This window comes from Ursus maritimus, unplaced genomic scaffold, assembly GCF_017311325.1.
Source record: "Ursus maritimus isolate PB19 unplaced genomic scaffold, ASM1731132v1 scaffold_21, whole genome shotgun sequence".
Classification (NCBI taxonomy): Eukaryota; Metazoa; Chordata; class Mammalia; order Carnivora; family Ursidae; genus Ursus; species Ursus maritimus.
In genome coordinates, this window is record NW_024424564.1 from 12,148,186 (window position 1) to 12,169,368 (window position 21,183).

Genomic DNA, 21,183 nt, shown 5'->3' on the forward strand with positions numbered 1-21,183 from the left:
GAGCTGAGTGACCTCAGACATACCTTAATGTACTTTAGAAGAGATAATGTGAAAATCTTAATAATAGAAGCTTCTATCTATAGTGCTTACTATGTGTCAGGGGCTGTCCTCAAAAGTTTTATGCACATTTTCTTTAATATTCATAACCAGAGTTTCCTTACCAGGGAGCTGTGGAGCAGGAGTGGGCCCCAAATGGGCTACAAGTGTGTGAAGGTATTGGTTCCATTTGGAGGTGTGAGGGCTACAGTCCACAGACAATTAAGTCCAGATAGCCTTGTTCATTGACCCCAGGGTGGCATACAGACTGACATTATCTGCATATGCCCAGGAAATAAAATATTTAAGAAGCATTGCCCGTAGCAACACAATGGTGATGTGTACGATTATCCCCACTTTACAGATAAGAAAACTGAGACTTAGAGATGCTCAATGACCTCCTAGCTTTGCATGGGTAAGTGGTAGAGCTAAGCTAAGGATCTGGATCATTTTCCTAGATATCTCACGCACAGTGGCTAAGGTGGGTTCCCTTCATCCACTGTATCATAGTGCCTTTCCAGGTTCAGGGGCTAGTACGTGCCACACCATTATTGATTTCCTTCCTTCGTATTAAAACCATATCTTGAATGTGTCCCACCAATACTAGCCTTTGGCAACCGGGCTTCTTACCTGTTCTGCTCTCCCCCGTGAGCTTGTTGCTGAGGTCTCCACTGTGAGTTACCACACACAGCGTGTACTTCCTTCCAGGAACGAGGCCATGGAAACGCCATTCGGTCAGGTCCTTGTCTCTCCAGTTCTCCTTCTTCGTGCCATTGGGGTTGTAGAGAATCAGCTCATAAAAGTCAAAGTCCCCGGAGGCCGGACTCCAGCTGAACCAGAGAGTGTCTGTCATGTTCCGGTTGGATCCTCTGAGGTTACTCACGGAAGCTGGGACTTAAACAGAGTGAAAACCTTTACTAAGAACAGAAGAGTTAGGAACAAAGGCATTGGGCCTCCAGGTGAGACTACGAGTTACGTTGGGCATATAGGTGAGTAGTGCCCATTGCAGAGTCAGATCCGGCCTGTATTTCAGGGCGTGGCTTTAGGGGCATGTGGTCTAGAGATGTGGTACAGATTAAAATAAAACAAACCACCACAGGGGCACCTGGGCTGCTCAGTCGGTGGTTAAGCATCTGCCTTCCTCTCGGGTCATGATCCTGGGGTCCTGGGATCAAGCCCCATGTCGGGGTCCCTGCTTGGCAGAGAGACTGCTGCTCCCTCTGCCTGCTGCTTCCCCACTTGTGCTCTCTCTCTCTCTCTCAGATAAATAAAAAAAATCTTAAAAAAAAAAAAAAGCACCATAGGTGGTGACTTCTGTATGCCTGCCACATGTCATCTGATAAACATCTAAAATGAGATCTTCGGAAATGATTTATTAAAACTGGTCAAATAGTTTACAACTTAGCTTATAAAAGGCCCTGAAAGTGTTCACGAAAGGTCCCGGCCCCTTCCAGGCTGGCCCATCGCACCCAGGCCTCTCACGCCCTAACATCCCCGTGGGTCTTTCTGCGTCCCCTCCACCCTCTCGTAGGCTCGCAGTTCCCTCAGCTCTTTCCTGCCCAAGTCTATATTGGTCGAGCCTCACTTGGGAAGAGAGTGTTAACAGTCACGTCTACCACTGTGTAACTTAGTCACGCTGGCACCTGTCCCGTGGGTATGTAAGCTTCCGTATTCTCTGGAGAGTGAAGACTGTTGGCTCTTGATGGAGGAACTTGGAACATTAATGAGCAGAGAAGGGAAGATGTGCAGAGGGCAGAGGGCCCTGGAAGCGCTAACACTGAGGCGATTCTACTCAGGGTCTAGGCGGATCCGGATCTGTTGCTCACTTTCGCTCCCTCCCCCAAACACACTGAGCCCTTCTGCTGGGCGCCTGGCACGTGTCCTTGCAGGGCTCCCCTCACCTGCAGGGCTCAGCTGAAATGCTTTCTCTGTCTAAAGTAGTATCTTGTCCTGTCAAGTCTCTCTGTCACAACATGCTGTTTCTTTCTTTCATAGACTCGAAGGTGTTCCCAAGTCATCTCCCTTAAAAATCTGCTGTCTGCCCCCTCCCCTCCCTGCGCTAATGTGAGCTCAACGGGTCAGGGACCTCATCGACACTGTTCACGGTCACAGTCCAGCAGTGAGCCCCGTGGCTGGCACACAAAGCCCTCAAAACCTATGTCAAATGAGAAAAAAAAAAACCAAACTGAATAGAAAAGTAAAATAATGAACTCAAATTATGGAAAAAGAGTCAATTCCGCTTCTTATTGGCCGCCCAGACAGATGTCTCTCTCTCTCTCCTTCTCCTTCAACACTGTGTTTGGTTCATGCAGTGCTGTGTTTCTGTCACGCAGCACTCACGGCTTGGTCCTTTTCGTAGTGGCCCTTCTCTTGACCTGCCCCCCACTCCACACATGCCTTGTAGGAACCCGAGGGGCATGGCCTGAATGGCACCACAGTGGGTTACAACCTTCTTGCGGCAGTTTGCTGGCACAGAGAGGAGCCAGATTCATTTGCCCACCAAACCCCATGATGTCCCCGAGTGGTGGCAACAAAGGAGAAGCCTGTGCAGAAGCTACTCGGTACAGAACCAAAGGTCTGATTTAGGGTCAAAAAGCCTGAAGGTCACAAGGTTCACAGAGAGCAGGACCACGTAGAGAATAGGAAACGAAGGACACATCACGGAAAAACCAGTGAACACTGAGACAAGGTCCCCACTCTACGTTCCTGCTTGGGTCCGGGCCTTACCTGTTCTACCGAATATGAAAGACTCATTAGACAGCTCCCCACTGTGAGTTACGATCACCATTTTGTACATTCGGCCTTGTAGTAAGTTCTGGAAAGAGAAACTCTGGACTTGTGGGTCAACCTGAGCTCTCTCCTGAAGCGTTCGATCTGGGTTGTAGAGAAAGATGTTGTACCCGTTGAGCTCCCCTTCTGAGGTGGTCCAGCTGAAGGACAGGTGTCTGGTGGAGTTCTCCGTGATCCTCAGGTTGGTGACAGCTGCGGGGACTGGGAAAGTTGGGCCGGAGAGTGAGACTGAGATTTGTCACACCCCCCTGACACAGCCCAGGCCCCAGGCCCACAGGGACACACTCCACAGCCACTCAAGACACACGGTCTCTGCCTTCATATCGACTTCATGGAGACCCCAAAGCAGAGAAAACTGAATTTGGTGCATGACTGATGCTGACACTGTTAATGAAAAACACAAAAACAAAACCAAAAAGCCCCCCCAAAAACCCACAAGAGAACAAAGAAAAACCAGTAATGGGAAATTACCTTCAAAGACATTTTTTGGGTATGAAATAATTGTTAATCTGACCCGTGTGACTACATGTTTTCCTAATACTAAGAGCTACATCAGAGATCAAAAACTATCTCTGAGGCCCATCTAAAAGCTAAGGAATGGCCCATGGAGGTGAGGGCAGCAGGGAAGGAAGAGAAGGGGGAAGAAAGAGAAAGCGGGCAGAAGGAGGAGATTCAATTCAGGGATTGAGGAAAGAAAAGCAAGAGGAAAAGCCAAAGCCATCTGTTGTTTTTTTTTTAAGAAAAAAAGATCGACGTTGGGATTTGACAACCCTCTTGGCCTTCAGGGGCACCTGTCGGCAAAGGGATCAGGAGCCCGGAAATGACCTCTGCCAAACTGTTTGCACAGGTGCTGCCTAATGCCAAGGAAGCCTTGGGCTACCAGTGGGAACAGAACAGGACACCTGCCTTGGTCTCTCCTGGGTTCTCCTCCCTCCACTCCAAACACTTCCTCTTTCACTTTCTCCCTCCTTGTCGGGTCCTTAAAAGTTGACATTTCCCATCCTTCCATCCGTTGTCCCCTTCATATTCTGTAACACAAGCTGAGCACCCAATCTCATTCACTTTATGGATTGCTATGGTCTGAATATTTATGTCCCCTCCACCCCTGAATTCATATGTTGAAACCTAACCCCCAAGGGGATGGTTTTAGGGGATGTGGCCACTGGGAGGTGATTAGGTCATGGGGGTGGAGCTCTCATGAACGGGAGTAGTGCCCTTATAGAAGAGACCCCAGAAGCTCTCTCATCCTTCTACCGTGTGAGGACACAGCAAGAAGACGCCATCTATGAACAAGAAACTGGGCCCTCACCAGACCCTGAATCTGCCGCTGCCTTGGCCTTGGACTTCCAGGCTCCAGACCTGTGAGAAATCCATGTTTGTTGTTTAAGCCACCCAGTTTCTGGCATTATTTTTTACAGCAGCCTAAACAGACTAAGACATGGATTTAATTAGAATTTTTGTTCAAATATTTATCCCTAGCTCACTCTTCTGAGCTTGGGCCATATTTTGAACTACCTATGCTCATCTCTCACTACAAGTCATTCACACATCTCAAACTCAGTATGGAACTGAACCCTGTCCATATCTCCTTGACATGGCCTCCTCCTGCTTCTCTTATCTCAATTAATGGCATCGTCTTCTACCAGATACCCCGGTAGCAACTTCAGAATATTCTGTTTTTCTGTACTCTACTCAGACACTAAGTGCCATCTTATCTAATGAAATATTTCTTGACTGTATCTACTATTCTTCATCAGGGCCCCTGTGGTAATTTAGCTTTTGACCCTTATCATTTCTATAACTGCAATCATCTTATGACTTCAACTACCCTTCTGACCACATCCCCTACTTTGTTCTCACTCTGCTCCAGCTGTACTGGTCTCTTGACTGGCCCAGCAGGCCAGACACACTCCTGCTTCAGAGTCTCTGCCTCGTTCTTTGCTCTGCGTGGGGATACTCTTCCCCCAAATACCTGCATAACCCCTTCTCTCCCTTCTTTCAGGTGTCTACTCAGATATCACCTTCTTGACAAAACATCCGAGGAGTCCAAAACTGTAAGCCTCTGACTCTTGCTATCCCATTTCCCTGGTTTCATTTTCTCTTTGGTGTTCACCACCATCTAACCTACTACACTCTACTTATTTACTCTGTTTGTGGCCTTTCTTCCCTACTAGAATACGAGATTCATGACCTCAGGTTTTGTTTTACTCACTTCTGTGTGTCCAGCATTTAGAAAGCTGCTTAGCACATAGTAGGTGCTCATGACGAATTAATGAGTGAGTCTCTTCTCCATTCAACCTATCCCTGTTGCCATCTGATTTATCTTTTTTAAGGTATAAATTTTTATTACAAAACACTCACTCTCTGGCTGAAAAACCTGTACGGTCTCCTCATGGCTTACAAGATGAAAAATAAACCCCCGAGGGAGGCATGCCAGGCACTCTCCAACCTGGCCCCAATCTGCCTCTCCGGCCTCACCCCTCCATCGTGCCCCCCACACTTCATCTACCACGGCTTCTCACTGGTCCTTCTCACACCTCCCTGTCTTGGCATAGGACAGTCTGTCTGCACCAGGTGTCCTTCTACCTTCTCTCCACGTGCAGAATTGTTTCGCCCTCCATGATAGTACTGAAAGGTCAATTTTATGAAGACCTCCCAATTCCACCCGAGCTCCACATTCCTCTTAATGTTGGACAATCCTTACTTCTCTACAGTCCTTATCACAATGTATTGTCATCCTTTGTCTATGTGCCCCCACCCCCCCAGTCAGCCAGCTCTTCCAGGACGAAGCATGCCTGGTTCATCCTCACACCTCTGTCAGCATGGCCACACCCCCATTTCAGACCTAGCTCCTTAATGAGTAAGTCATCAATCAGACCAGTGTTGTTGTCCGAATAATGACCCCCAGAGATGTCCACGTCCTAATCCCAAGACCTGGGAATGTGTTACCTTATGTGGCAAAGGGGATCTTACAGATGTGATTAAGTTAAGTATCTCCAGGCAGCGAGCTTAGCCTGGATTGTCCGGGTGGTGAATGATGTAATCACGAGTCCTGAAAGGATGGAAGAGGGAGGCAGAAGAGTAGAGAAAGAGATATGGCGACACACACAGAGGTTGGAATAATGCTATTGCTGGAAGGGGGACATGAGCCAAGGAATGTGAGTGGCCTCTGGAAGCTTTGGAAAGGGCAAGGAGAGGATCTCCCCCTAAAGCCTCTAGGAGAAACACAATCCTGCTGATACCTGATGCCTTGATTTTAGCCCTAGGACCCACTTTCAGTTTCTGACCTCCAGAACTGTCAGATAATAAACTGGTGTTGTTTGAAGTTGCTAAGTTGGTGGTAATTTGTCAGAGTGGCCATAGGTTTTAACAATATATCTAAACTGGAGTGGGGTACGCTGAAGCCCGTATTAAGAGGCTGACTGATGTGGAAGTGGTCAGTCACGGTGAATGTCCCCACTGTGTCAAGAAATAGTTATCATCCCCCAGTGTGGCTTCATCCCTCTGACCCTGCGGCTCTGAAGGAATAGCAGGCACCCAAGGAGGTGTCTGGGGCGACGCAACGAGCCGTGCAGATTACCTGTCCGGCCCTCAGTCTGGGATTCCTTGCTGAAGAGCCCTCCACTGACAGATAGGATCTGTATCTTGTATTTCTTTCCTGGTGTTAGGTCTTCAAATTTGTGCTGCTTGGTGGCGGCTGGCTCTGATGTGTTCCTCAGAAGGGTCCCCTTGTCATTTAGAAGCAGGATCTCGTATCTTTCTGCCACGCCAGCAGCTTTTTGCCAACTTACTATTAAGGAATGACTGCTGTATGCATTGTCTGCCATTATTCCCTGGACAGATGCTGGGACTGCAAAGGAAGAAGAGGAGCAACGGCTGTCAGATGCCCTCACTTAGGGTAAACCAACTGAGAAAGCAGGTGAGAAAACTTTGAATCAACTGCAGAGAGACGAGGATGCCACCACTCCACTCGTGCTGCGTGGACACTTTCCACGTGCCCTGAGGACAGAGCTTTTCATCTGGCCTGGATTATCTGTACACCTGCTTTGAGTCTCCATTTTTTTCTCTGAATTGAGATAGGATCTTGAAGTCAAACAAGTAGAAAAATTAGTGAAAGTGACACTGATAAATATGCAAAGTGATTCATATGTATGTATCTAGAAAGTGGAAGATGCTGAACAAATTTACATTCAGCGAATATAGTTTGGATGGCTGAATTATGTTTAGACTTTCATTCCCAAGATGAACTCAAGTCAAAGCTTTCAGCCTTGAAGTAAGCAGTAGTATATAATTTTTTTTCACTATGGCTTCCGATGTGAAAGGCAAAATAGTATTATTTTTAATAATATTTTCTGTCCTAGGCTTGTATTTTTTCTCATTCTACATAATCCTAGGAGATCTCATCCACTCCCATGGTTTGAATTGTTACCCATATGGTGACGACTCCCAAATTTAAACTTGCAGTTCAGATCTCTCTTCTATTTTTGCAAATGACATCTCTCCCTGCATGTTCCATCCAATTCTCAAGAGGCCCAAATTGGACTCCTCAGCTCCCTCCCCATAACCTCCTTACTGTCCTTTGTTTCTCCTGGTCCAAGTCAGAAACGTGGGTTGTCACTGTTAATTCTACTACAGGTAATCAAACATGGGTCTTTTATTTCTATGTCCTAAAACTTGTATCTCCTTGATCTACCCACTTCTCTCCCTTCTCTATCCACTACTGCTCCCCTAGGACAATATCATCCCTCACCACATTATTGACCAGTACCCTTGCTTCCTCACCTCCCACACTATATCTGGCATATTTCATAGCAGCCCCATGCAAATGGCCCTCCACGGCTCTCCATAATTCTAAACGCCTTAACAAGGCATATGAGGCCCTTCGTGATTTGGTCCATCTACTTACTTGGCCATATGGCTCATCTGTATTCTAGCATACCACACCGTGTGTAGGTCCTCAAATGTGCCATGCTTTCTCTCACCTCCAGGCCTTTGTTTTTTCTGGGGGAACCAAGTCAACATCCATGTCACCAGTATGACTTCTTAGTGTCTATTTAAATGCTACTTTTTCCTGGAAGCCTTCCCTGACTCTTCATGTTTGCTCCTGACACACCCCATTATTTCTTTTGTTTTAGAAGTTATCACATTGTAATCGTCTTTTTATTTCTTTGTCTCTCTCATTAGATGATACACTTCTTGAGGTTGGGGGCTCTATCTATCTTGCTATTGAATTCCCACTTTCTAACATAGTGCTTGGCATATGGTTAGAGGGACACATATATGAAATAGAGACACAGGAGGGCACAGTACAGAAGCCCAGGCCCCACAGCTAAGTGAGTGGTTATGGGAATGGAAGGCATCTGATAAGTATTGTATCACAGTAGAGAAGGCATAAGGTCTAGGTCCAGACAGACCTCGATTTGAGTTACAGCTCTCGGTCTTACTACACGCATCCTTGATAATGTTTTATAAGCTTTCTGAGCCTTACTTTCCTCATCTGTAAGATGGAAAGAATGATCTCTATCTTCTAGTGTGACTAGAAATCATTTCAAATGCCTGGCAGATAGCAGGTACTTTTAGCTTATTTGTGTTTTAAAGGTAATATGTTACTGGCAATATTAATATAAAGAGACACCTTATTCCTTGATTTGTTACTCGTTCTTGTAACAAATGAAGTAAATGGTGTAGGTGTCCATTTAAAAAAAATTTGAGAAGGGTAAATTTTACAGAAAATAGTAAATATTTACATGTAAACAGTTAATGTAAATAATTACAGAAGTCTACTTATTAAAACTAAAGTTTTTATATCCTTCAGCAAGGATGAAAATTTATTCAAATGATTTGGCTCCTAATTACCTTTCATTTGTTCTGAAGATCTCTTTTAAGAAAGAAAAATGCAAAAAGAAAATATGAAAAAGGGCTCTTGAAACCACATTGAATTATGACTTTGAATTTGGATATTTTTGACTCGTGAATAGCTAAGTAAGTCCATCCGCTGCCCCATTATGGAGAACAATTTGGCTCTTCTCCAGGCAGGCACTTACCTGTCCGCCCAACTGCATCTATCTGGTTCTTTAGGGACCCGCTGACCGAGGCGATCACAATCTGGTACTGTTCCCCAGCCTCCAGCCTGTGGAATGTGTGCTCTGAGACGTGTTTGGAGATAGTCTGAGACTCAACCTTTTGATTCTGCCTGAACGCTGACACTGTGTAGGAATCAACATCGCCCCCCCCAGGAGTCCAGTTGACTGTCAGGCTGTCTGTCGCCCCATTGGGAGAAACGTGAATATTTTTGACAGCGCTTGGAACTAAAAAGGAAAATAAATTTAAAAGTCATCACTTAGAGAATGAACTGTGGAAATGTTCAACCAAAACTGTCATGCTTCTTATATTTTGGCATGTACTAAAAGAATTCACATTCATATATTGGTACCATTTTTCTTGGACTTTTCTGCCTGAACTGAATTTGATCGGGGACATTTAGGGGGACATCGAAGCCAGCAAGCAGAAGTGAAGGATGCCGGCAGTAGAGAGAGGGGCTAGTTAGAGTGCCTTGGTCCAAGTCTTGGTTTCCTCATTTACTAGCTGGGGGACTATAGGCAAATTACTTACCCTCTGTCAGTTTCAGTTTCCTCATCAGAAAAATAGCAATTACAGTAATAGTGCCCAGCCCACAGAGTTGTGAGGATTGAACAAAATGTCCACATAAAGTGCTTTGCCGTGGGTTTGGTTCATGGTTAACTGTCAATAAACCTTAACGATCATAACAACATTCCTAACAGAGTTCCAACGGAAACCCAGCCAACAGAGTTATTTTTATTTAATCGACGTGCCTCACAAGCACCAGCTACTCACATCCACCCAACGCTATTTCTCTGAAAGCTTTCTACCCTACATTGTGCTTTACTGTTGTCAATCCAGCTTGGACAACATCATGGTCACCATCAAGATAACCTCGCTTCTTGCCATCTCCCTTTCACCCTGACACCCTCAACCCAAACGCCTGGCTACCCAACATGCTAAACACACCACCACGTCTACCAAGTTCAAGAGCCACATTTCAAATTACCTGTGAAGCCCTCAATGAAGGCCGACTGCTGCACTTCTCCACTGATGGTCAAGACAAGAATTTTATACTGGCGCCCTGGCGTCAGGGAGGTGAATCGATACTCAGTTGCGGTATTTACGAGGTGAAAAGGAGGAAATACTTTCATATCGTTGAAGAGCAGCTGGATCTCATATTGGTCGACGTCCCCATCAGCTCGTGACCAAGTCACCAGAAGGTCCTCAGTGCTCCTATTCCGCAATGTTAGATCCCTAACGGGCTCTGGGACTAGGGAGGAATATGAGAAGACACTTCAGGAAAGTGACTGATCAAAGTTTACCTACACAATAATTTATGAATCACATTCAAGGAACTGGCAAACATCTCTCTTCCCCAAATAAACCACTTGAACTACTTCATGCATAATTAAATAAGAAAAATTGGAAGCAACTATTAAAATTGCAATTTTTTTCCTGACATAAATCTTCTATGCTAAGTGTTGGTAGAATATAATTAAAAAATGAATTATGACCTCAATCATAAGATAAAACAAGATGTCTAGAACTTCAAATGCCACAATGCAGGAGGACAGGGAAGAAAAATGGGACCATTGGCCTTCTTGCTCTCCAACTGTGCTTGCTTTTATCTACCAATAAATATTCTGTAATTATAGGTCATGGCTTGGCTAAATGATATTAGCTCCAAGCGAAACTGGGAATGCAATTTACTGATCAGGAAGCAGAGAGAATTCAAGGTTCAGATATTTTATTTACTTGACCTTCAAGTCCCAACCAGTCATCAGATTTTACAATCTTTCCACTTACTTGTTCTTCCATTCCCTTGTTCACTGGCTTCATATTGTCCACTTCTTGTACTAACAGTGACGCTGTACAACCGTCCAGGGACTAACTTAACAAATACACATTCGTTTTCAGTCTTGGGAATGCTTTTGGTTTGAATGAAGTTGTTTTTGTTTTTAATGGTGACTTCATAGTGATCAAAGTCTCCAGTAGCGTGCACCCAGGATACCTTTAAATAGTCACTCCTGGCCGAGTTGCTAACACTGACTCCCTGAACCTTATCAGGCACTGAAAAAGAGAACAGAGAACAGCTGAAGATTTAGTGAGTCTAAGGGAGTAATTAAGCACAGATGACAACCTGGGACAGTGAAGGTAAGTGAGTAGATTTTTTTTGGTGGGCATTTAAAAGAAAAGTTTTAGACCTTAGATCACACGTTTCCAGAGGGGAAAGACTGTTACACTACTTGAAGTGATTAAATCGATCTTTTAACAGAACCTGATGAATTAATTCTAATCTCGTTTCTTGCCTACACAAAATGTCATGTACAAGATGGAACATTAAATATGATAACTAATGATTAATATGAATTGATGGCAATGATATTAATAATTCCAACATACCTTAGTGACTCAAGATGTGATAAAAGTTACCAAGAAGCGTATAAACAATCCAAAAGAAAAATGGAAGAAGATGAAACACATAATTAATACATGAAGAGATGTCTAACATCAATGGTAATCAAGGAAATGCAAGTCAAGACCACAGCAAAATACCATTTTATATCCATATGTTTGGCAAAATTTAAAAACCTGGTAAGACCAAGTATGAGACAGGACGCCCAACCATGGGACAGTAGATGAATGGACTGGTATATATATACAGTGAGCTTATATAGCAGTCATAATTAATTTCTTTTTAACTCAAAATGCAAAAATATGTATTTTTGACTTTAACATCAAAACACAAAATATAAGTGAATCTTATCAATATAATATTAAGTGAAAAACGAAGTCTCAGGACATTACATACCGCATAAAATAACCTTTTTAAAAATAATGTTAGAACAGCTAAAATTTTTTAAAACCCGTGATTTTAGGACTACATAAATACTAAAACTATGCAAGATGAAAGGCAAGATGAGAGATGAAAATAGGAGTCAAGAGGATGGCTACCTTGGGGTGGATCAGTGAGGTGGGAACCACATGATTTGACACAGATCATTGTCAAGGTTCTAGCTTTTATTTTGGGTAGTGGTTTCTCATGTGCCTATTAAATTATTAAAAATGATTAATTAAATGCCTACACTAAATTGGAAGACTAAAAAATAAATAAAAGTGACAAAACATGGTTTCTTGAACCAAGAATTATGATTAATCCAATTTTGTACACCTGAGGATCCCCCAATAATGTGTGCCTCTGGTTTTTCTCTCAACCAATCTATCAATTGATCAATCAAGTGGACAAAGCCCATGTCCAAATCTTCTCTTCCATTTTCCCTCAAAGCATGAAAGGACCCATAAATTTCAATATTTTGGAATCTAAGGATATTTTCCATGATGCTTCCCACATCTTCAAGTTGCATTTTATTGTCTTTTGTTGGTGTATGTGTACTGGTTAGTTTTTGTATTAGAATATATCTCACTGCAGATATGGAGCCAGGACAGATATGCTTTCTTCAAGATATTTACCTGAACCAATTACAATGTAGCTAGAATTTAATCATCACAAAATAAAGGAAAAGAAATTCCGAAGTTTTTATGCATGGGCTAAGTAAGAAAAGTCAATGACCCAGGCAATTTATTCAAGACAAAGCAACTATTACAGGAAGAAAAACCAGACTACATACGTTGCTGTCAATAAGGGGCTCTCCAGGTGGAATTGGAGGTAATTTGTGAGACCTGCCTTGCTGCATGATGAGATGATGTGATACAGAATTAGAAATATTGATATTTTCACCCAAAATGTAGAACAAAAGCATTAGAAAAGGAAAAGGGCTTTGACACAATCAGCCAAAATCAAGAAGACAGCATCTCAGACACAACTCTATAGCTAAACTGATTTGTTGGGGGCAATGGATTGCCTTGATTAGTCATGCATCAAATCCAAGTTCATGCTGGTAAAGAGTCAAGAAGGTGCTTTGAGTAAAGGATCATTTTTCTTGCATTTAAAAACAATCTTAGCAAAAGGCTTGCAATATGAAAGTCAGATGGATAGGAAACATTGATGAGTTGACACAGAGGGGAACCAAGGCATTAGCAGGATGACATATCCTTTGATTCCGGTGATTTTTAGGTTCCAAGTTGATCAACATAAGACACTGACATAAGGCTGCTTCATAAATGGAAATCTACTTTTCAGATCTCAGGCATTATTGTGATGATCAGTATAATTAGGTTTTAAATCATTTGAGGGTAGGGAATAGCTGTTTACATCCCCACCAGTGTTTTCAGGGATAGCATGACGTAATGGAAATAGTACTGGACCTAGGTTGAGGTTGATTACTGGTCAGCCATGTGAGCTTGGAAATGCTAAGTTTGTCTCTGGGACTTTATCTCCAAATGAGATGGGATTAGATCAATCTATGGACACCTTCAATGTCAGCATGCTGTAGCAATGTAAATCAGTGGTTCTTAACCTTTTTTGAGGTCATAGAAACTTTGAGAATCTGATAAGAGCTACCCACTCACTCCCCAAAGAAACACGCATGCCTTTCCTATCTGCAACAACTTCATGGACAGTTCTGGGGGTTATGACATTCCTAAGGTTTACCCATGGAGCACTAGCTAAAAACTGCTGATCTAAGTGATTTCTGATTATGAATTCATTAAACATTTATTGAGTGCCTACTGGATTCCAGACCCTGTGCTAGGTAGTAGGATGATGTCAATTGCCCTGATCCTCATGGAAAAAATAAAATTTTTTTCATAGTTTTAGATTTTTATAAGGTCTTTAAGTTCAGAAGATGATTGGCTAATTCTTGCATTCAACAGCAATAAAATTATGGGTGCTTATATGGGCCATGTATTGAGAGAAACACAAAAAAGATATGGTTCCTGACGTCAAGGCAATCACAGAGGGAGAGATGCAAATGACTGCACTGAATACTAAATGTCTCCTAGAAGAAAATGCATGGGAACGTAGAGGGACACACGACACAGCTGTGAGTACTAAGCATGATGGAGTTAAGTGGATAGAGCAGCAAGGTAGGAGACCCATTATACATTTAAGTAATAAGAACTTATGTTCAGGCTATTGGCAAGAAAAGCAAAATAAAGACATATCAGTGACAAATTTTGTGGGAGGTTAATTAGCAGACCTTAGCAAAGGATACCACGTGTCAAAAGTGATTTTGAAATTTTCAGTGTAGGTGAGTGTGAATACACTTTGGTTTTGGAAATCCAACAAATTCTTTTTTTTTTTTTACAGTATTTCTTTTAACTTCTTTTTTGTTATTATTTTTTTCCGGTTTTACTGAGAAGTAATTGACATATATCACTATATAAAATTTAAGACATATAGCATGATGGTTTCATTTACATACATTATGAAATGATTGACACAATTGGTTCAGCCAACATCCATCCGCTCATATGGATATAATAAAAAGAAAGAAGGAAAGAAAAAAGGATAAAAATATTCTTAAAATGATGATAACTCTTATGATTTAATCTCTTAACAACTTTCTTATATATCACACAGCAGTGTTAGCTATAGTCATCATGGGGCACATCACATCCCCAGCTCTTATTTATCTTATAACTGGAACTTCGTACCTGTTCACCATCTTCCTTCAGGTCCTCCTTCCCCCATTCTCTGCCTCTCTGCCTTTTTCTATGAGTTTGTTTTTGCTTTAGTTTTAGATTCTACAGGTAAGTTAGGTCATAGAGTATTTTTCTTTCTCTTTCTGACTTATTTCAGTTAACATAATGCCTTCAAGATCCATCCATGTTGCAGCAAATGGTAAAATTTCCTCATTTTTATGGCTGAATACTATTCTATTGCATAGATATACCACAACTTCTTTATCCATTCATCCATGGATGAACACTTAAATTGTTTCCATGTCCTGGCTACTGTAAACAATGCTGCTATGAACCAAAGGGTGCAGATATCTTCATGAGCTAATGATTTTGTTTCCTTTGGATATAGTCCCAGAAGTGGAATGGTTGGATCATGTGGTAGTTTTTAATTTTTTGAGGATCTTCCATACTGTTTTCCATAGTAGCTATACCAATTTACACCCCCAATAGTGCACAAGTGTTGCCTTTTCTCTGTGTCCATGCCAGCATCTGTTATCTCTTTGTCTTTTGATGATGGCCATTCTAACAGGCAAGAGGAAATATCACATTGTGGTTTTAATTTGCATTTTCCTAATGACTAGTGACGCTGACTATCTTTTCATGTATGTGTTGGCCTTTTGTACATCTTCTTTAGAGAAATGATTATTCAGGTTCTTCACCCATTTTTTTTTAAAGATTTTATTTATTTATTTGACAGAGAGAGAGACAGCCAGCGAGAGAGGGACCACAAGCTGGGGGAGTGGGAGAGGAAGAAGCAGGCTCACAGCAGAGGAGCCTGATGTGGGGCTTGATCCCGTAACGCCGGGATCACGCCCTGAGCCGAAGGCAGACGCTTAACCACTGTGCCACCCAGGCGCCCCTCTTCACCCATTTTTAAAATATGGTTATTTACTTTTTTTGCTATTGAATTGTATGAGTTCTTTATATTTTAGATATTAACCACAACTTTGGATATTAACTCATTATCACATATATGGTTTGCAAATATTTTTTTCCCATTCCATAAGTTGTTTCTTCACTTTGCCAAAGGTTTCTTTTGCTGTGCAGAATCTTTTTAATTTGATGTAGTCCCACTTGCTTGTCTTTGATTTTTTTGCTTATGCTTTATGTGTCATATCCAAAAAATCACCACCAAGATCCATGTCAAAATACTTTCTTCCTATGTTTTCTTCTAGGAGTTCCATATTTTTAGATCTTATATTAAACTTTATTTCTTTTTTTTTTAAAGATTTTTTAATTTATTTATTCAACAGGATAGAGACAGCCAGCTAGAGAGGGAACACAAGCAGGGGGAGTGGGAGAGGAAGAAGCAGGCTCATAGCGGAAGAGCCTGATGTGGGGCTCGATCCCACAACGCCGGGATCATGCCCTGAGCCGAAGGCAGACGCTTAACCGCTGTGCCACCCAGGCGCCCCTAGATCTTATATTAAACTTTAATTCGTTTCATAAACAAATGGATTTAATTCATTTTGAGTTAATTTTTGTGAATGGTGTAAGATAGGAATCCAGTTTAATTCTTTAAGGAAGAGCCTGATGTGGGGCTCGATCCCACAACGCCGGGATCATGCCCTGAGCCGAAGGCAGACGCTTAACCGCTGTGCCACCCAGGCGCCCCTAGATCTTATATTAAACTTTAATTCGTTTCATAAACAAATGGATTTAATTCATTTTGAGTTAATTTTTGTGAATGGTGTAAGATAGGAATCCAGTTTAATTCTTTAAATGTGCATATTCAATTATCTCAGTACATTTATTGAAGAGACTATCTTTTCTATGTTGAGTGGTCTTAAGTCCCTTGTCAAAAAAACCCTGACATTTTTAAATGCAAGTATCAACCCATAGCTCAGGAGGAAAGACTTGACAAAATATTAATGTCAACCTTAAGCAGAAATCTCAGATGTAAACCCCAAAAGCATAAGTACATTGGGAAAATGGTAGCCGTCTAAATTTAGTTCTTTCCAGAACATCGAAGACCTGACATTCACTGCCTTTGGTAAGATTTTGCTCCTGGTCCCAGAACAATGAAGGTTCACATTTTCACCTTGTGTGAAAAAGAATGCACAGTGGACTTTGACCAAATAGACATTTCAGGAAGGATTTGAGGACGGAGAACTTCGTAGGCTGTGGAGCCATTCAGAACTGGGTTTAAATACAGAAATGCCCTGGCTGTTTAAGTTAAACAGTTGAGCAAGTTATTTATCCTCCCCAAACCTCAATTTCCTGATCTGCAAAGTGGGAATAAGGACAACGACCTCCATAAGGAAATTGAGAGAATTAAGTTAGTTAACATACATAAAGTCAGTGTCTATCAACCAAAAAGTACTCCCTGAACAGAAAACACATGTTACTATCTTTGAATATAATATGAATTCTAGCCATGAAAGTGGTGTTCATCTTACTTTAAAGGAAACATTTGCTCACACAAGGAGTTTCTAGGGTCAAAATTTGAAGACCCCGTCACAATTCTGTGACCTCGACAGCCTTTAACCCTATCATTACAGAATCGTTGCAGATCTGATGCCCTGAGCCACATAGCCAGCCACTTCTTTTTTTCTCCTTCTTTTTCTTTCTTTTTAAGATTTTATTGATTTATTTGACACAGAGAGAGAGAGAGCACAAGCAGGGGGAGCAGTAGGCAGACGGAGAGGGAGAAGCAGACTCCCCGCTGAGCAAGGGGCCCGATGTGGGGCTCCATCCCAGGACCCTGGGATCATGACCTGAGCTAAAGGCAGACACTTAACCGACTGAGCCGCCCAGGCGCCCCTAGCTAGCCGCTTCTTACAGAGTCTGGCTCTCCTAAGAGCCTTACCTGTTCGCTCCTGGCTGAAGGAATGGTTTTCATACTTGCCGCTCCTTGTAGTTATGGTCACATTGTAGAGGCGGCCTGGAGTAAGGGAGCTGAAGGAACATTCGCTGACAGACTTGGCAATAACCAGGGACTGAACGACCTTGCTGCCGTGAGAGAGTGTCACCACATAGTTATCCACATCTCCAGGAGCCGGCAGCCACGAAATGCTCAGGTAGTCATTGCGACCAGAATTGTTGACCGTCACTCCACTCACACTGGAAGGTACTGGGATTTAAAGAGGGGGAGAAAATTTAAAAAAGAAAGCACAGTCAAAAGTCTGGCGTCATCTACCGCGGTCAACAAAAACAGTGTGGACTCAGGAGATCTCGTCTGATTACCTAAGAGGTCAAAGACGTGTGAGGATTTCACTTTTGCTTCTGGAAGCTGAGTGTTCTTAGATCGGGCTAACCCAAATAAAAATGCAAGGAGGTCTTTTGGGTGCCTCATAAATATAAGGATGCCACTATTGCATTTTTATGGTGTTGCTGTTTGCAAAGAATTTTAAGTGGAGGCATTTTTATGTGAATGTGTCAGGAGGTTCCCTCTGTAGGAAAAGGAACAAACATAACAACCCAGATGAATCAGCTTGAACCAAACTCATCAATAAGCAAAGATGTTTGAAGGGAAAGATGCAAAATGCCATACCTTTTCTAAAGAGCTTAGACTTTGGGATAGCTTTGATCTTACGATGAAGTCATTTATTCCTGGGGAGTCTAATTTACAGGAGAGGTGTTGCATCTGTCCTTTATAAAGCATTTCCTGCCCTCTAGTGGCAAGAAATAAACCTAAAAGCCTACCCTGAAAACAACAAATCTGGAGATTGACCCAACAGTGGGCAGAAAGAGCTATTGGGATGATAATGGCCATTATCATTTGCTTATTTTAATTGGGGCTTAGTGCCACAAACATTTATTGAGAACCTACCGTTTGCCACATATACAAAAATGGAAAAGATATGGATGCCTTCAAGGAGCTTCTTGGCTAGAGGCAGTATGCAAATTAGTCATCGTGGTATTGAGTAGTAGTTATACATGTATCAGAAATCAGTGTACAGTAACTAGTATTGCCCGTAGTAAATATCAGAATCAAATCCTGTAGTGTATGTGAATTGCACTGCTGTTTTCATCATTGGTTCACTACAGCAGCTAAATATTTCCATGTAATTGTCAATATCAGTACATCATATACAATGGACAGGATCCAGCTAGATGACCTCTGAGAATTTCTAATCTAATATGCTCCGACTCTGCGATTTAGTCTTCTTTACACTTTACACTTTTACACCTCAAAGTCTTCTTTACACTTACAAGTACTTGTCCATCACCAACAATTATACATAGCACCATACTGAACAGCTCTGCTAATGTATATGAACGTTTCCTAGACATAAAGTTGAGCATTTCAGCCATAATATTTATATATTGATGTCTTCTTTCCTCCATTCCTCACTCCCTTCCTCCTTTCCTTCCCTTTATTTAACAATCTGTACATCCCTTGGCTGCTCTCAAAAGAATTATGCTTGTTTTTCAAAACTGCCACAAATATTTCCAACTACTAACATTTTATTAGAAAAGATACAATTATCAAATGTTTTGTCAAAAATATAAATTCATGTGTACAAAAAAGCGGACATAAAATTTGTTTTTCCTTTAGAACCAGCATTTTCTCAGGTTGGAACTAGATTTGTTAAGCATATCTTACATTTTTAACTTTAAATATTTTGCTACCCTCTCTAGGCTGGGAGGGTTTATTTATATGTTTCAACCCTATGGAAATAGAAGTGAATAAGAAAACCTTTCAAAACCTTTCAATTATTTCAGCACTGACCAACATTTCAGCTAATCTGAGTAGATGGTAATGATTATCAAGGCTTTAGCCATTGAATGTTTTACAATCTACCGCACACAAAATTTACTAACCTAGGTACATTTCAAAATCTCTAGTTATTGTGTCTCTGTAATTATTCTATTGTGTATTTCCCCCCTTTCCCATGATAATGTTTGCACTCTAAATGTGTTTGAGTAAAATAACTCATGCTTATATTTATACATATTTTGCCCTCTCCTCAAAACCTTACGATCATTCTTCAAAGAATTTCTTGTCTTGTTTTTGCATACTTCTGTTCTATACTGTGGGTCAAATACTGATACCTCTGCTACAATTAAAATAGAGGCATAAAAACAAAGCCCCACTTATTTCAAGTGGTATCAGGAGCCAAACTATGTTAGCATATCACAGTAAGTTAGAAAGCCCTTGACGTATTTTAAAATTTGGGAATTAACTTGTGTGGCAGAATCTGACTAGTTGTTTAGCAAACTATTTCCTTCTCCTCATGGACACACAGCAAGGCTATATTTCCCAGTCTCCCCTGCAGTGAAACATAGCCATTCAACTGTGCTCCCGCCAACGGAACGTGGGGGGAAGTGATGTGTCCACTTGCGGGTCTGGTCATCTTCCCCCACCCCATGACCTCTATTCTCTGGAGAAATGGACAGAGTTCTGAGGACCTAGAGGAAGGAAGAGCCACAGATGGTAGAAGCCTGGATCCCTGAGTAACTGCTCAGGAAAGAACCAACCCATAGAGCTGTCTAATCAGGAATCCCCATGTTGTCTCATTGTGTAAGCAGGAAATTAGTCAGTCTGTTCTGACTAACACAACTGCAACTCACTGGGAAATGGGTGCAAGGCCTTTCTCAACCCTTTGCTCAGCTTTCTTGCTATTTCTCCTAACCTGCTCCGACAGGGATAAATTGTGGGTAAATTACTGGGGATGGATTAGAAACTGGAGGCTTCCAGATGTAAGTTAATGGCAGAGCTAGGACCAGAATCTAGGCCTCCTGATTCCTGAGCTAAGCTTTTTAGTCCCCCATCCCCGATTATGCTGCACCAATGGCTGATGCCAAGAAGTACTAAAAGAGAAGAAAGAAGGTATTGGGAAGAAGGATGTAGGTAATAATGTTAGCTGCCACAGAATGAGAAAAATGGCACATATCAGTGAATTTCTACCAAAACTATGAAATATCTTTTCAATGATTTAGTTGCATTTCTGGGAGAGCTAATGAAGTTAATGATCCTTGGGCTCATTAAGTAGATAAGATTCATGATTTTAAAAAAGGGACATATCTATAATGCCTGCAGCTGATACCCAGAATCTGAGCATCAGAAATACAGAACGAGCCTGACATCCAACTTATAATCATACAGAATTAAGTAGACAAATTCACTGACCTGATTCTGAGTTCATTAATAATTATCAAGGCTTCTACTGAATGTATTTAATTTTTTTTCTTTCTAAGAAACCGGAACATAAATTTTATATTGTTTATTTGCACTCTTTCTTGGTCTTGCGTAGAAAATTATATTTCCTTCTTTGATGCCAGCCCTGTCTGACACATATGACCTTATGCCACTTGTTTGTTGACTTAGCTCTTTGCCTTGTTTGACTGTGAACTCTCCAAGGTTAGGAAATATTGTTTACGTGGTGTATAGTATTAAGCACTTGTTTAATGTTGCTTCTGAAAAGATATGTGATTCGGGAATTTGACTAACTCAACTTTGGACACAGAGTTGGAGATCAATTCCTTTCTATGTCTTGAAATAAGAATATGAAAGGGAGTGGAATATAGTTTTAAAAAAATCTCATTACTTGTTTACCTTAACTGGGACATAAACATTAAGGAAATCATCGACTGAATGAGGGGATAAGCTTAGGCATTAAATGACCATTATGTTGCCACAAAGGTTTTTCTTGAAGTTCTGACACATTTATGGGAGATTTTAGAAAATTCAGAATTCATTCTCGCCTACCCTCACCCACCCTCCCAATTTCCATTCCTAGGAGAGCAACATGTATGGATAGTTTG

General features: G+C 41.7%; 1 protein-coding gene across 5 annotated transcripts in view; it reads right to left on the reverse strand.

Moving 5' to 3' along the window:
- The window catches only part of PTPRB (protein tyrosine phosphatase receptor type B), a 107,497-nt gene that overhangs the window by 34,944 nt on the left and 51,370 nt on the right, over positions 1-21,183 (reverse strand). For 4 of the 5 annotated variants that reach the window (XM_008684289.2, XM_008684288.2, XM_040637261.1 and 1 more), the window contains 7 exons: positions 17,282-17,545; positions 10,696-10,959; positions 9,896-10,159; positions 8,871-9,134; positions 6,407-6,676; positions 2,764-3,027; positions 667-930 (listed from right to left, as the gene is read on the reverse strand). In XM_008684289.2, coding sequence (XP_008682511.2) covers positions 667-930; positions 2,764-3,027; positions 6,407-6,676; positions 8,871-9,134; positions 9,896-10,159; positions 10,696-10,959; positions 17,282-17,545 — 1,854 coding nt within the window. The remainder of the gene's footprint in view (positions 1-666; positions 931-2,763; positions 3,028-6,406; positions 6,677-8,870; positions 9,135-9,895; positions 10,160-10,695; positions 10,960-17,281; positions 17,546-21,183) is intronic. The other variant, XM_008684290.2, reaches the window with a different exon arrangement.